Genomic DNA, 16776 nt, shown 5'->3' with positions numbered 1-16776 from the left:
TCACTTTTATTCGCTGCTTCCGAATCTTCTTTGGGAACGATGTATCTTTTATAAGATTTAAAATCCAGGGTATCAGTTGTTGCTTCTTATCCCTGTCAGCCAAAACTTTCACTTCTTAACTTCCTCCTGCACTTTCTTTTCCGGCTGAGTGCTTCTTTGAGGCGGCTATTTCTGACCTTCGCTCTTATCGCCTTCGGGAAAGGGAGTTTAGCCACCTGGGGAGGAAAGATGCGGCTTCCCTCGACCCTGCTGGGATCTCCCCCCCTCTTTGCACACCTCTACGGGGTGGCTTAGCCCCGAAGCCGAGTGGCTCAGGACGCTCCAGCGGCGAGCCCAGGCAGAAACCGTGCACGATCACGGATTCCTGCCTGCCGCTGAAGCCCTGCAAACCACAAGTCCCTATGTGTTTATTTTCAATCTTCCAGTTACTGGACCGATCAAATGAGTGAACTTAATGTAAGAGCGCAAAAAGTATCCCTTGCAATTATCAAATATGCAAGTCAAAATGGCAACAACTACATCTCAGCAGCAATTAAGTTATTTAAAGCCAGAGTTTTGGATCTGATGCCATATAGTACCCAGTTGGGTATCTACAAGGACACCTCTCAAATCAATCAAATCAATCCAATAAAAATTTCTAAAATGTATTATGTTTGCCCTCCATTTGAGTCTTAATGTTCAAACAGGTTTAACAGATTAGCAGATAATCAGAGTTGGAAGGGACCTGGTAGGTCATCTAGTCCAATTCCCGCCCAAGCGGGAGACCGTACACCATTTCTGACAAATGGCAGTCCAATCTCTTCTTGAAAGTCTCAAGTGATGGCGCTCCCACAACTTCTGATGGCAAGGTATTCCATTGGTTGATTGTTCTCACTGTCAGAAAGTTTCTCCTTATTTGCAGGTTAAATCTCTGCTTGTTCAGTTTCCATCCATTATTCCTTGTCTGGCCTATAGGAGCTTTAGAAAATAGCTTGAACCCTCGTCCCTGTGGCAGTCCCTCAAATATTGGAAGACTGCTATCATGTCTCCCTGGTCCTTCTCTTTACTACTAGGCTAGCCAGTGCAACCATTCTTCATATGTTTTTAGCCTCCAGTCCCCTAATCATCCTGGTTGCTCTTCTCTGAGACTTTTTCAACATCTTTTTTATAATGTGGTGAACAAAACTGGATGCAGTACTCTGGGTGTGGTCTTACTAAAGCTTCATAGAGTGGTATTAATACCTCACTTGATCTTGATTGTATCCCTCTGTTAATACAACTTAGGATTGCATTAGCTTTTTTGGCTGCTGCTGCACACTGCTGGCTCATATTTACCCAGTTTATATGTGTCCTTTTTATTTTTCTTGCCTAAGTGTAGGACTTTACTTTTCTCTACATTGAATTTCATTTTGTTAGATATGGCTCAGTGTTATAGTCTGTGAAGATCCATCTGGATCTTGAGCCTATCTTCTTGGCTGTTAGCTATTCCTGCCAGCTTAGTATCATCTGCAAATTTGGTAACTTCCTCTTCTATTCCCTCATCTAAGTCGTTAATGAAGATATTGAAGAGTACTGGGCCTAAGATGGAACCTTGTGGCACCCCACTGCTTACTTCCCTCCATATAGACTTAGAGCCATTAAGGACTACTCGTGGAGTACTGTTTGTCACCCAATTGCGAGTCCGTCTAGTGGTGGTGCTATCTATTCCACTTTTTTCTAGCTTACTAAGAAATAGGTTGTGGTCTACTTTGTCAGATTAATAAATTGAATATCAATGATCATCTGATCATTGTGCATACAGTAGAACTTCGGGTCACGAATGCTTTTGTTCATGACCAAATCTGGTGATGACCAAAAATTTGGGAAAATTGTTGCTACTGGTCATGAACAGATCGTTGGGTGCCGATCAGTACAGCCACGGTGATTTTTCTTCCCGTGGCGATTTCCCCTTCCATGCATGCGGAGAGGCGCATGGGCAGTCAGTCTTGCTTCTGTTTGCTACCAAATTGGATTGTGACCGAAGTCCTGTAATGGATTACGGTTGTGACCCAAGGTCCCACTGTATGTATAATAATTTGTACACCAATTCACAAAGCAGTACCTATATACAGAGATAGACATATATTACACAAACTTTCTTAAATACTTAAGTCTCTTCAAGGTATAGTCTTAAATTCTAATCTCATTCTAAAATGCACAAATTTCAGCAAAAGTGTAGATTAAACTCTGCTCTAGAAATATCCCAAATATTCAGGTATGAATGAGACCCATTTTGTTCCTTGAGGCAGATGCATGGTCCATCAGCAGTATGATGCATTTTGCTTTGCTTTCTCCTCCAGAAAAATCTACTCAAGACTGTGATACTTTCACTAAACCTAGATCCAAATCTCATTAATTTAACAAAACTAGGTTGGCTGAATCTTGGGTAGTTATACAAAGTCCTTTTACCATATGTGACTTAGACTTCTACTGGATGTGATAAGCTGCTGTTTATATCAGCTACTGTCCTAATTGAATGTTGTGTAGCCCAGTAGATCTTTACTCTCCTGATTGTTCTTGTACTTTACAGTGATGATAATCTGAGCTATCAATCAGATTTCCTAGCTCAACTGACAATGTGCTAGTGCCAAAAGCTATAAGAAATGTATGGCAGAGGTATTCCAATTTTAGCACTACAATTAAGCTCTGGGGCATCTAGAGATCCAGCTGTTTTTTGGCAGGACCTTGAGGTTTTCAACAACAGGTTGTGGACTTTCTACTAATATGATTGATGTGGGGCAAATAGATTCTGGCAATAGTGCAGGGTGTTCCACTGAAATGTTCAATTTGCCAGCTGTGACAGGTAGCTTGAATGATTCATAATAGGACCAAGTCCATTGATGAAATTCTGCAAAAAATCTGAATTCTCTTGTGCAAAGGCTGTTACACTACTACTGGAAAAGATTGGCATGTTCTCCCTTGTAAGGCTGTGACAGGTCAGGAGTGGGTTGCTCTTGTCCTAGCTGCTTCTACTGAGTCTGTCTAAAAGGCTGATTAGCCTAGCTCCGCCCACTCTGGGTGGCTTTTCCCAGTTTTCGACTCAGTCCTTAGCCAGGATGGACACAATTCACTGCCTCTCCTGCCTTTATATTCAAAAGGCACCCTCTATTGCAAAAGTTTCTTCAATCTCTAAAAAATCAGGAAAATCTTCAATCTCTAAAAAATCTCAAACTTCAAAAAAATGCGGCTCCAACTCTCAACTATTTATTGGAGCCGCACAACAGCTGAGAGATGCTCCAGCACTCCGGAGCAGCTGGTGAGGGCCACAGAGCCATTTTCGGGCCTCCACGGTGAAGAGGAAGCCGGGGGGACCAAGCAGCCATTTTGGAGTATGGGCAGCAGCAGCCCACACTATCTGGAACCGCGGGGCTATTTCCAAGCCTCCATGGTGAAGAGGAGAGCTGCGATTCGAGCAGCCAGCCCAGCAGGTGCCCTTGCGATCCAGGGAGCAGTCAAAGGCTGGGAAACCTTTGTTGGGGTTCCTCAGTTAAGCAGAAAGCCTCATGACCAGAGGTGGCCATTTTGGTTCTCCTTGTGCCAGCGGTGGCTATTTTGAAGGTCTTCTAGGCCCGAAGCAGCCATTTTGAAGAAGCTAGGCCTGCTACTCTACTACTCCAGCGCCTGGCCAGCACTAGGCCATCAGCCTCTTGCTGTTGCTAGGCCTGAAGACAATGAAGAGTAGGCGCTATTTAATCTATTTCATTCCAGTGGGAGAACCTGTCCCTATCTCTGAAGTAGACCAGGACCCCCAGGCTTCAGGCCAGGCCTAGTCTATATTCAAAAGCCCTATTAGGCCCTAATGGGTATGAGTCCCAGTAGGAGGTGTTAAAACCTCTTACTGAAGTTGCATAGGGCTGAAGAAGAGTGGTTCATGGAGGCTGGGGTTAAAAAAAGAAGATATCTCCTGGCTTTTATAACTGAAGAATCCTTCGTGTGTTGTCCTCCTTGCACAGGACTGTTAGTCCAGAAGGCCTTCTGCAGTCAAGATGGTGGATGCCCCTGGAAGGGACTCCAGAGGCAGGGACTCCAGAGAAGCAAGATCCCACAGGGCAGCTCCATCTGCTTCAAGCAGCAAACAGGGAAAGCAGCCAGATAAGGCCTCTAAGGTGGACAAAGAAGGCTTCCAGGCACTAGAAGATCATAGAGAAGCATATTGCCAAACTGCAAAAGGCTTCTAGGACAAGATCTCCAGAAAAAGAAACTTCTGCTTCGCATCAGTGAGGTTGACATTCAGGATCAGGAACCTGGACCTTCCTCCAGGACCATAGCCCAACTTGGTCACCTGATACAGCTGGAAGGTGTTGACTTGTGGAAAATTGGAGTCCTTAGCACATCATCCTACAGTCCATAGATTCCACAGAAGGGAGGCCAATCTTTGCCCTCCTGTAGTACACAGGTATGCTATGTGAGATTTGTTTAAGATGTTGCCGTCCCTGACTAAGGTTCCAATTGAGCCTTTAAGACTGGCTAGCATGCATCTACTTACTCTGAAGGTAGCCTTCTTGGTGGCAATCACTTCAGCCAGAAGAATATCGGAGTTGGTCACTCTCTCAGTTTGCTCAAATCTCTGTATCTTTCATTCTCACTGGATTGTTTTGAGGTTGGATCCAGCATTTATCCCCAAGGTAAACTCCTTGTTCCACAGGTCCCAAGAACTGGTTCTTCCAGATTTCTGCCCCAAGCCAGTTCATGATTTAGAAAAAGCTTAGGACATCTTAGATGTGCGTTGGACACTGAAGGTCTATATCAAAAGGACACCTGACTTCCGCAGAATGGAATCCCATTTTTTGGAATCCCATTTTTGTTCCTTCCAACCTGTTATGTTGGGGAAAAGTGTCTCCATCCACAATCAGCAGGTGGATTAAGTCTTGTATATCCAGAGTGTACTCAAGTCATTCCCTACCGGTACCCAGAGGTATTACGGCTCATTCCACTTGCAGTGCGGCAACAACTGCAGCCTGGGCAATGCAGGCATCAATTGAAGAGGTCTGCAAGGCAGCCATGTGGACATCCCTATCTCCTTTCATTCGCCACTACCATCTGGATGCCTTTGCTTCAGTGGATGCTGCATTTGGCAGAAGGGTTCTGCAGAGAGCTGTCACGGAGCATGGGGACCAGAATCAGTCTTAAACCCTCCTGAGGACAATCCAGCTTTGGTATGTCCCACTGACCTGTCACAGCCTTACAAGCGAGAATGGGAGTTGTTTTACCTGAACACCATTTCTCCTTGTAGGCAAGACTGGTCAGCTCCACCCTAATGGAACTGGTCCGTACTGTGGGCTGATGGGAGGGGGGACCCAATAACGGTCTCTATTTGTCTTTTTCAGAGGCAGTCCTGTCTGTTGTGATGGTTTTGACAAAAGCTGGGAGGAGCCACCCAGAGTGGATGGAGCTAGGTTAATCAGCCTTTTAGACAGACTCAGTCCAAGCAGCTCGGACAAGAGCAACCCACTCCTGTCCTGTCTCGGCTACAAGGAGAAATGGTGTTCAGGTAAAACAACACGCATTTTATGTTGTTAAAAGGCTATTATTTGTTAATTCTGGCAGACAGAATTAATATGCTATTAAGGGATGAAAATATAAAACTCGAAGTTTACTTTTTTATCCATAATAATTGCACATGGTTGATATAAAGTAGTGGTAGTTTATTTCAGATTCAAAATCATATCAGAATTAGGATACTGAAGTAAGCACAAATTATTTTTCATTTGTTCTATAATATGTATTTAGAATTATTCTTTGATAACATATTCTCTTTAAAAATTTGCTTCCCATTGAAAGGCTGTATTGCTAAGAATGTTAGATAAATTGCTTTCCCATATTGAAAAAGCTAAGTTTTGCTTTTGAAATATTCAATATAATGCACTGTATTATATCATGTTTATTTTACAAGTTTTTAATCTATTTCTTTTATTAGCAGACCTCAGAATGAACATTTTGCTTTTATTAGCAATTTTAATATTGGCAGCCAGTGTAGCAATTCAATTTTATTTTTCCCTTCTTGTCCACAATGCAAGTATTTTTAGAGCTCTTTCACTGGCTATTTAAAATCTGTATAGATGGAAAATGAAAAGCAGATGCAAGAATGACTATTGAATTCTAGTAAATAATTAAATATTTATTTAATATTGTTTAGTAAACTTTTATTAGAACAATGTAATGCCCATAACCTACATGTTTTCAATCAGCAAAACGGGGAGGGGATGGAAGAGTAATATCTTTAGAAAGTAAAAATCCCTATTTATCTTCCATATCCTATTTTTTTTCTGATGCATCCAAAGCAAAAACAGTAGATAACTTCTGTTTTATTTATATACTTCAAAAGGAAAATGTTTAAAAGAATGTGTATGTGTATGTCTCTGTGTGTGTGTGTGTATTTCCTTCCTTCCTCTCTCCCTCCCTCCCTCCTTTCCTTCCATGGATACAAATACATAGGTATGTGTATGTGTTCTCAAGGATATAAACATATATTTACATGCTCAGTCTAAGCACCCCTATATGCACAACAGATACTCATTGTAGCTAACTTTGATGCTGCTACTAATTAGTTTGCAAGAAGATACTGTCAATCTCTTTAATTATCTTCTCTCATGTACATGAATGCAACTATAGTGCCTGAAATTACTGTTGGGATAGCTGCAAATATGATATCTCCTGCAGAAGTCATGCTTGGATGATTATATCTTGTCTTATTAGCACAACCCTTTTGTATCTGCAGAAAGACAATTTTTATGACCTACAATGCAGACAATTTAATTAAATATAGTTTCTGATTTCATCTGAAGCATAAACTGAAGTTTGCTATATGACTACCATATAACACTGAATTACAACTTCCTTGTTGTGAATCTGACTATCACAGATTTCAGGTTGTGTGAAATTTAAAACAAAGATTATTTAAGTATGAATCTGACTATCACAGATTTCAGGTTGTGTGAAATTTAAAACAAAGATTATTTAAGTATGAATATAGCAATCTCTATGTATAGACATAAAGTTCACACAACAGCTTAAAATCTCTGGACATAATAAATAATACATAAAATACTATTCTTTTGGTGTGCGTGCACTATTCTTTTGGTGTGTGTTACATAAACATTTTAATAAAGCGACGACCAAGTCTAATAATAATGACTACAAAGTCTACATCAATCAGCAACTTCAGAGACTTCAAGCAACATCAGGTCTTCAGTCCATTAAGTAATTGGAATTGTAAATTTATCTTTCCAGTGTGGAATAATAAGTTTCTTTGCAGTAAGAATGAAACAGAGAATTTCTGCTGTCCAGCTGTGGAATGACAAGTAGCTGGTGTATAAATCAAAAGAAGTTGGCTAAAAATATTGAAAATATCCCAATTAATATATGTATGACTTCCTAGACAATCATATGACATTGTAAAAAAAAGCAATTCTCACTTTCTGAATCACCAACAGCATTATTAATTATTCATTTCTTTTCTAAACTAATGTGATGGATTATAACTAGTATTTTTATAGAATAAGCTATAATATAAGATCTACTTAAATTTTTGATGCAGACATAAAAGCAGTCTCTTGTTCTTTAAAAAAAATGGGACTCTCCAGTCCTGTATTCCATTCGGTCTTCACAATTGAGTTTTTTTGGCAACAACCATAATAAAAACTGATTGGTAATACTAAAATCTGGTATTTAGGTGTACTGAATCTGAAATTGTTGCTGCTCCAAATTGAAATGTCAGTAGATATTGCTATTATTGCTACAGAGTGGCAAAAGAAAATTATATTTCTTCTTTAACATAGAAAATGAGAAAAAATATCAATATTACTCAATAATTGATCTAAAGTAGAAACATAAGATTAAATCCAAGATTCCATATAAAAGTTTGTTTAAAAAAACAAATTTAAAATATGGATTGCCTGACAACATTGATTTATGATAGGGCAAAAAGAATCAAAATGCAATTTTTGAGAAATAGTATGGCATAGTGTTCAAATCAACATACTGCAATAGTGACAGAAGTTGAATTACAAACAATCCAATTAATTAAAATCCTTATGCATGCATATTCCAAAAAAGGCTTGGGAAGGATAATTTATACTGGATGAAGCCATTCAAAATTGGCACGAGACAGAAGTTATGCAGTGATATAATTCAAAAAAAAAACAACCCTAGTTATTAACTGCAACTGCATTTTGAATGTCCATTTCCACCTAGAAAAATAAAGATCAATATATATTGCCTAAAGTTCATATTTGGCAAATCTGAGATTGAAATGGGTGAAGACTTATATCTTTTTAACTTGATCTTTTGAATTGCTTCCAGATCCTTGAATTTAAGCCAACATTATTGTGGAAGACAAGATAAAAATATAAATCAATTTTAGTAAGATTTCCAATAAACGTGTACTCCTCTACTGATCCCTTATCTATATCCCATGTTTTAATATTTAACAATAGTTCTCTTTCTGAAGCTTAACAATGATTCAAGAAACAACCTCTTCCCTGTTACTGCTCCTCTAAATTAAGAAAGAACAGGAATGAGGCTATTTACAAATGACATTTAAAATGAAATTTTAAATTACATCATTCAGTACCTGAATATTCAATCGGAGGGTAAAAGTAAATAGCAATAGCACTTAGATTTATATACCGCTCCACTGTGTTTTACAGTCCTCTTTAAGCAGTTCACAAAGCCAGCAAATTGCCCTCAACAACCTTGGTCCTACTTTTAGTGATCATGGAGGGATGAAAGGCTGAGTCAACCTGGAGCCCCATCAGGATCAAACTCCAGGCTGTGGACAGTTTGCCTGCAATACTGCATTCTGACTATTGTGTCACCGTAGTTGTTCAAAATCCATTTAGTCTATATCTCTCCAATATTGTGTAAGCATGATTACCAATGAAAATACAGTACAGAAGGAACCAAGGCCTGAACAAATAGGAAGGAAGAAAAATGGTATGTTCCTCTATCTTTCTTTAGCCATTTAACTGTAGCTAAAGATGAACTGGGTTTTATTTACAACAGTCCCTGCTTTTTCACATACATACATTCTTTTTCATCCATTCTATTCAAATACCTTGACTGTTGGAATAAACAAAAAGTTGGGATCTATATTCAACAGCAAGTAAATATTAAATAAAACATTAAAATGCAGAAGCATCTGAAAAAACATACACCAATTATTACAGTTTGAAAATAATACTGTACATCACTGATAATGCTCAACAGAAAAGTTCTACAACCTTTCTGACTTTGTAGAACAGCTGGGGGGAGGGGATGGTTTCACATGAGCGGTGAGCAAGTGCACACAGCTCCATTTGCGCAAGTGGAAGACACAAGTGCCCACCCTCTGCACAAATGGAATATTCTTCCCTGCTGCATGTGCCCACTTGCCAAGGTTACCTCTTTACATCTTTCCCCGTCTTTGCCGTTTCAGTTGAGACTCTGTTGACTCTTTCAGCAAAAATGAAACAATTGTTCAAAGCATGCCATTGAATATTTAATCTTTCTCTCTACAATAGCTTTTTCTGGGCGGACAAAATGAGGTGGGCAAGTAATCATTCTGGCTGCTCCTAATCAATTGCCAAGTATGTCACAAAGAGTAACCAAGAATAAATATTATTGTGGAAGAAGAAATATTTCTCAAGCCATGTTTTAAGTTGTGCTTGCAATCATTTTCGTGTGTGCCAAAAAGAATTTCTTCATTTTGTATACAGAAAATCAGCATTAACTGTAACTTTCAAGCAAGCTTCTAAGTACACTACAATACAGCAATCTAAATAGACTGCCACAGTGTGGAAATTGGTTTCCAAATCCTTGTTATAAAGAAAAGCTGCCATTAATTTACCAATTAAAGTTGATAAAATAGCAATCTCAACTGCTGTAGTGACGTGGGGCCTGCTGGTAAGTTCTAGACAGCTGGATCTGTGGCAAGGTGCTGGGTTGAATCTAAAGGGCTATTCATAAATACAGCACCCCACTAGATCTTCTGGGAAATTAGCTGCTATTTCACTGCAAAGCAGAGTCAAAGTATCTGATGATCTGCTAGATGTGGAGAACAGAAGGAAATCTGTCTATGTTGGAGTTTGAAATAAGATTAATGAAAGGTAACCAAAGGCAAGAGGAGAGATGAAAGATAGAGGGAAAAAAATAGCTGAATATAATTTGCATTTCCTGAATCTTAATAAATGATTTAATTCACAGACACATATAAAAAGGAAGCCATATATACTTACAAATTATAAAGCATATCAGCCATGTTGCTGCGATAATACAAGGCATTTCTATAGGCGCTTTCAGCTTCAGAAATCTTACTCTGGCTCTTCAAAACATTTCCAAGGTTACCCCATGCTGCCAAGAGAAGAACATAGTATTGAGAAGGAATTGCAGTCCAATTATACACAATTTAATATCTGAATAAGGAGTTATTATGACAAGACCTAATAATCTTTTCTCTGATTCAGTTTCAAGACCTCAGCCCACCCCATTTTCATTAGATACGCTATTTCACATACTAGTAATAATAATACACATTTTGAACCACAGCCACCGTTTTAATTCCCAAAGCCATATACTCTCAATATATTTTCAGCATCACAAATTTCTTACAATTTTTACACTGAAATATAGGAGCAATTTTTTTCGTACATGAACTACTGGGCGCTGAGTATGCAAGAACAAGAAATGCTGTGTTATATATATTATTAGGGCCAGTTTCATGGCTTAGGTTCGTTGCTTTTTTATTTGTATAGGTAATGGTTATTACAGGTACACTTGAATTGGTTACATGAATGGTTACAGGTTATAGTTAGTTCTCAGTTTACAACCACAATGGAGGCTGAAATTTCTGTTGCTAAATAAGACAGTTGTTAAAGTGAATTATGGTTCATATTTTCTTGCCACTGGCAAGTGAATCATTGTAGTTGTTAAGTTAGTAACTCAGTTGTTAAGTGAATTTAGCTTCGCCCATTGACTTTGCTTGTCAGAAGCCAGTTGGGAAGGTTGCAAATTGTGATCATATGACCTCAAGCAGTGCAACTGTCATAAATACATGCCAGTTGCCAAGCCCCTGAATTGTAATCACATGACCAAGGGGATGCTGCCACAGTCTAAGTGTGAAAAACAATCATAAGTCTTTTTTTTCAGTGCCATTGTAACTTCCAATGGTCACTAAACAAATGTTGAAAGCCTATCTGTACTTGACAGTCTCTTCTAGGGGGAGAAGCTAATTTCTACAGGCAGTGAAATTGCTAATAAAATGTGCAATTAACTATATACCCTGTGTACAGTCTGTTGCTTGACTGCTATTTTATGGATTGGAGAAAATGCCATCTACCACATTTGCAGATTTTGCAAATGATACCCCTGATTTTGGCAATAGAACAAAAATACTCAAGTACTCAGAAGAGTGAGAGAGATGAGAAGAGAATACCGATTTCTGACCAAAATGCTACTTTAAAAAGAAGTGAATTATAGATGGCTGATTCCAGAAGGTTTAATGTTCACATGGCAAGAACAGAGACATAGAATTGACTCAATTGAGAAAGCTGAATTATTTTACACAGAATATTTTGGAGGGAAAGAGGAGGAGGCAGAAAAAGAAATGTCATTAACTGAATTCCAAGAGGACTGCCAAATGGCGACTGAAAAAGAAGAAGGTGCAGTAGGTGGAAAGGTGGAAGCCAAAGAACAACGTGAACCAAGATCTACGAGAGCTGCTAAACCTAACTACAAAATATAACCATGGAAGAGAAAAAACTGATTACAATTAACATAAATGGACTCAACTCAGCTGTTAAAAGAAGGAAAACTTTCCATAAATTAGAGAAATTAAAATTTGATATAATCTGCCTACAAGAAGTACATATCAAAAAGCAATATGAACAATTGCTGATACAGCCAAAACTAGGAAAAATATTTACTTTACTATGAAAACACTCCTGATTGCAGTCTATGCCCCGAATGACAATCAAGAAGAATTTTATAAAAAATTACATATGAAAATAATTGAACTGGACTATGAAAATATAGTTATGATGGGAGATTTTAATGGAATGGATAACATTAAGAAATACTAGATTGTTGACACTAGAAGGACATGACCTGTTGTTGGGGTGGCATGCTTTTCTATGGGGTATTTTAGGGGTATTTTAGAAGACATTATATACGAGAGTCTCTGTGGTTAAACTGGGAGAAGACTAAAAGACAATGTTGTTTGGAAATTGCAGTCTGGCTATCGACTATTGAAGCATTTTCTTATCCTATAATATATAAAAAAGAACAATCAGTTAGATTTGGTGAAATATTGCATGAAAAGGGTGAACTTAAATCTATGCAAAAATTAGAGGAACAAGATATAAAGATGAATTGGTTTTCATATGCGCAAATACATTCAAGGTATGATAAAGATTCTAAAACAGAAGGTTTCTATGATAAACTGACTGATTTAGATAAGATTTTGACAGGTAAAGATTGAAAAATTGTATGGATATTGATTAGAAATTAAACTAGAAGAAGAACAAGTTAAAGAAACTATGATTGCTTGGAGGAAGAATTTTGGATATGGGATTGATCTAGAGAAATGGCAAAAATTGTGGTCTCAAAATTATAAAATGACAATGTCAACAGCATATAAAGAAAATCTGTATAAGATGTTTTACAGGTGGTATTTTCCCCCAACAAGAATAGCAAGAAGGTTCAAGAACAAATCTGAAAAATGTTGGAAATGTCATCAGACACCTGGTTCATATTACCATATGTGGTGGACTTGTGCGGATGCTAAAAAATATTGGACTAAAATCCACATGTGGTTGGAAAAAATGACAAAAAAGCATATAGACTTGAAACCAGAGATATTTTATTGGGAATTTTACCTGAAATATATAGTAAAGAATTGAAATACCTGATTGTAAGTGTATTAACAGAGGATAGGATTGTATTTGCCAAAAACTGGAAAAATGAGAAAATACCATTACAGGAGGAAATCATTAAGAAAATATTGGAATGTGCTGAAATGAGTAGATTGACATTTGAAATCAGAGAACAAGATGATAAACAATTTTATAAAATTTGGGATCTATTCTATCAATGGTTAGACAATAAAACATGGTAATAAAATATGTAGATTCTTAGAAAATAATAAATATATAAAGATGTATTCTTTTCTTATTATAGCTACAAAATGATTGTAGGATAGATTTGAGATGATAATATGAACTGTCATAAAACAAATTAAGTAAAATATGGATTATTTCGTGAAACATGAATAAAAGTATAGTCAAATGATTGATTAACAATGATATCAATGTATTTAATATTTGATTGAAAATATGAGAATATACACAATGTAATTGTAATTGAAGACTACGAAATGGAAGCAAAAACAATTTGTAAACCAACCGTGTGTGTGTGTGTGTGTGTACACACACACACACACACACATACATACAGTATGTATGTATGTATGTATATATGTGGAGGATGGCTTTATGTTTTTATGTTTTGTTTGTCTGTTTGTCTTAAAAACCAATAAAAATTAAAAAAAAAGAAAAGAAATCCCTCTCCCCATTTTTTTCTTTCATATATTTTAGCTGAAACAAGACAGAGGTATTCAATGTTATATGCAAGTTATATGCAAAATATACACAATCAGATCCCAAAAGCTATTGTTTATGCTTAATTTCTTCAATGAAATATAACTTTCATATGAATCAAAAAACATGCCAGGTGTCCTCCCAAGCAAGCTGGACTGATCTAATCAAGGAGACATACAGGAATCCAGGAATTTTTAATAAATACTGTAAAAAAATTAATGAGACATTACAAAATAATTCTACTGACTTTTTCTCTATCAAATGCAAGTCTTATTTACAGTTAAATAAAAAAATCACATTTTATGTCTCTTTTGGCAATGCCCTTATTTTCCATCTATTTTTTGATAAGTCTAATATTAGATCTAATTAAATTGTTCTGGTTCAATTTCATACCGCAAGAGATAGAAAAATATTACCAATATCTATGACAAAAAAGTTATCAATAAAGATAAGTAGCAAGTATTCATAGAGAAAACTTACTCAAGAGTCAGATTTTTTTCTGCTCTGTACATATTAAGTGAACGATCTCCCAAGACTCCTACACTGAGGGGTATATAATGCTAAAATTAAGTTTCAGGAGCAGCATTACTTAATTTGAATAGCATCCAAATATCTTACAACTAGTTCAACATGGTCAAAAGAAACATTTGATCAGTTGTGGTGCTGAGAAGTTCCCAAATGCTATAGCAAATGAATCTGAAAGGCAGAAGAATTTCAAAAACTGTTTTTGATACAGCTTTGCTATTCAAGAGGATGAGGACGATAAACCACCAACTGGGCATGAGGAAGGCTTCGGGCTTGTCTGGCCCGTCACACTGATCCATGCTATGGGTGGATTTGCAGCTGTATTTACAAGGTTAGTGTACACAGTTTAGTCAGCCAAGCACTTGCTATCAGTTTTGTGGCTCTGATAAAATTCATAACATTGTTCTGCAGCTCTAATTATTTTGTATCTGCAAGAAATTCATCTTTCATCCGAATAGGGAGATACAAAGACCAAAGTCTTTTACTGCACTCAAAGGTGCCTCAGATACCTAAGTCATAAAGCAACAGTGCCAAACATTAAAGATATGGCAGTAGATATAAATACGTAAGTACATCTATTTAATATTAGATACAGTTGAAGTAATTCCCCGTTAGGAGAATGAGTGCACACAGGGAGACGTAGTGAGAGTAGTGAAGAATAACAATTAGCACACAGATACACTGTATAGTAAAATGTAGGCTTTTACTTCCAGTAAAATGGTTAAGCAAAGTTCAACAAAACAGTCCAAGTCATTCACAGTTAAAGCAGTCAGTTTTCAGTCCAGGGATAATCCAATAACAAAGTCCAGTATCAAAAACAGTTCAGTAATAGACTCACATCAACGATCAGCAACAGTCAATACAGGAACAGCAACACTCTCCAGAAAAGGACAACAGAACAGGAACAAGCCAGGTTTCTGGCTCCATCTTATGGCCGTTTGAGGAACTACACCCAATTACAATTTTAGCATTTCCTTAAAGAGACAGTATTAAAATGTCTATCCTGGTTTATATATTTCCAACTCAAATGTTAGGTGACTTACATTCCTAACAGATACCAAGAACAATTTAAAATGATCAAATTACATATTTTGATCTGAAGATCACACATCAAAACTTTCACACACTAGATAGAAAATATATAATAACTATATTTAAATTACATTCAGCATAGTTTATCAAGTATAGTTTATACTTCTTTAGCTAGAAATAACTTAAAAAATCAAACTAGACATCAATTAATCTACTTTACAAGAATTATGAGTATTCAAGAAGTCATAATTTGGCTGATGTGGGCATCAATAAAAATGTGTATATCAGCAATAGTTTAATCTCATTAGAAAGACAGGAAGGGACATAATTTAGAGCTCACAAGAATATGACAAAATATATACCCATGAAGGCCACTGAAAAAGACCAAAGTCCACAATTTCTTCATTAATGAACAGGCCAGCATTTTTACTTCTCTGTGAAGCACTTTATAGAAACCATCTTTATTAGAATATACTATTACAATTTATAGTCACATGACTGTACCATATGAAATCCAAGATCTTTTTAAATGAGAATTATTGAAGAGCATAGTATAATATGAATAAAATTAGTAATAATTTGCATTTAGTTATTCTTGCAACCATTTCTTTATTGTTTATAGAACAGAAATAAAATTCTTAGGAGAGAATATGGAATATTAAGCCAATAAAACTGTAATCAGTTAGAAAATAAATATAATGGATGCAACTTCCAATTAAGTTACAATCAATTTAAGTAATTGTTGATTTTATTTGAATTATCTAGTTGATTTAATTTAGTCTTCTAAAGGGTCTTTTAAATTGAGAACTTAATATTTAGAAGTCAGAATTCTGAGGAGAATAAAGGTAAGCTACATTGACATAAACATTAATTACTTTCTGTGTCTCTCCACATTCACACAGCATGTTGTTAAGTGCCAGCAAATCCCACTTGAGCACGTATTAGGCACTCCCACTTTCAACCTATTCAATGTCTTCCAAGTAACGTAGGAAGATCAGATCCCTCAGCCATGTTCTCTTCTGAGATTATTCCTTATTCCATAAATTCTCTCTTTCATCTTCTAATTGCTCTTGCATGCCTTCAAGAATATTTGTTCGTGTGGGTTTGAGGCATCCTGTTACTATGCATATTGCATACTGCTTCAGTGACAGCAATGTCAACTGGTTTTGCGTATGATAATTCTATCAAATTAAATGTTATCTCCTACATGGTGAATTTCTTTCTCTGATATTTTGCTAATATTATTTGATAAAAATTGTTACACTGTTTCAAAGACTGGTTCTATGTGGATATTTCTATGTTTTTTAAAATTTCTTTAATATTCTTTTTAATTTCTCAAAATATATCATTATTTAAAATGGGTTCATCAAAGTAAAATAGATAAGAAATACATTTTAGTTTCATTATTATTAGTCATAGCCATTGCCCACACTGCTACCCAATTTCCTGGTTATTGACTGCTAGTAAATTATGCTATACCATTATTTTTCTGCCTTCATACCCTATTAATTGAATAAGATTACTTGATCCTTTGCGACTAAATTACAAGCCAACCATAAAATATTAAATATTGTCTATGTTTAGCTCAAAGCAACAATATACTATAACTGAATTTAAATATGATTTGCTT

At 36.5% G+C, this 16776-nt stretch overlaps 1 protein-coding gene across 2 annotated transcripts in view; it reads right to left on the bottom strand.

Moving 5' to 3' along the window:
• Positions 1-16776, bottom strand: part of TMTC2 (transmembrane O-mannosyltransferase targeting cadherins 2) — a 187562-nt gene that overhangs the window by 52236 nt on the left and 118550 nt on the right. For both annotated transcript variants that reach the window (XM_026699094.2, XM_087934516.1), the window contains one exon: positions 10233-10347. In XM_026699094.2, coding sequence (XP_026554879.2) covers positions 10233-10347 — 115 coding nt within the window. The remainder of the gene's footprint in view (positions 1-10232; positions 10348-16776) is intronic.

Source organism: Pseudonaja textilis, chromosome 5, assembly GCF_049901715.1.
Source record: "Pseudonaja textilis isolate UNSWEBS1 chromosome 5, rPseTex1.2, whole genome shotgun sequence".
NCBI lineage: Eukaryota > Metazoa > Chordata > Lepidosauria > Squamata > Elapidae > Pseudonaja > Pseudonaja textilis.
This window is presented reverse-complemented; position numbering and strand designations above follow the sequence as displayed.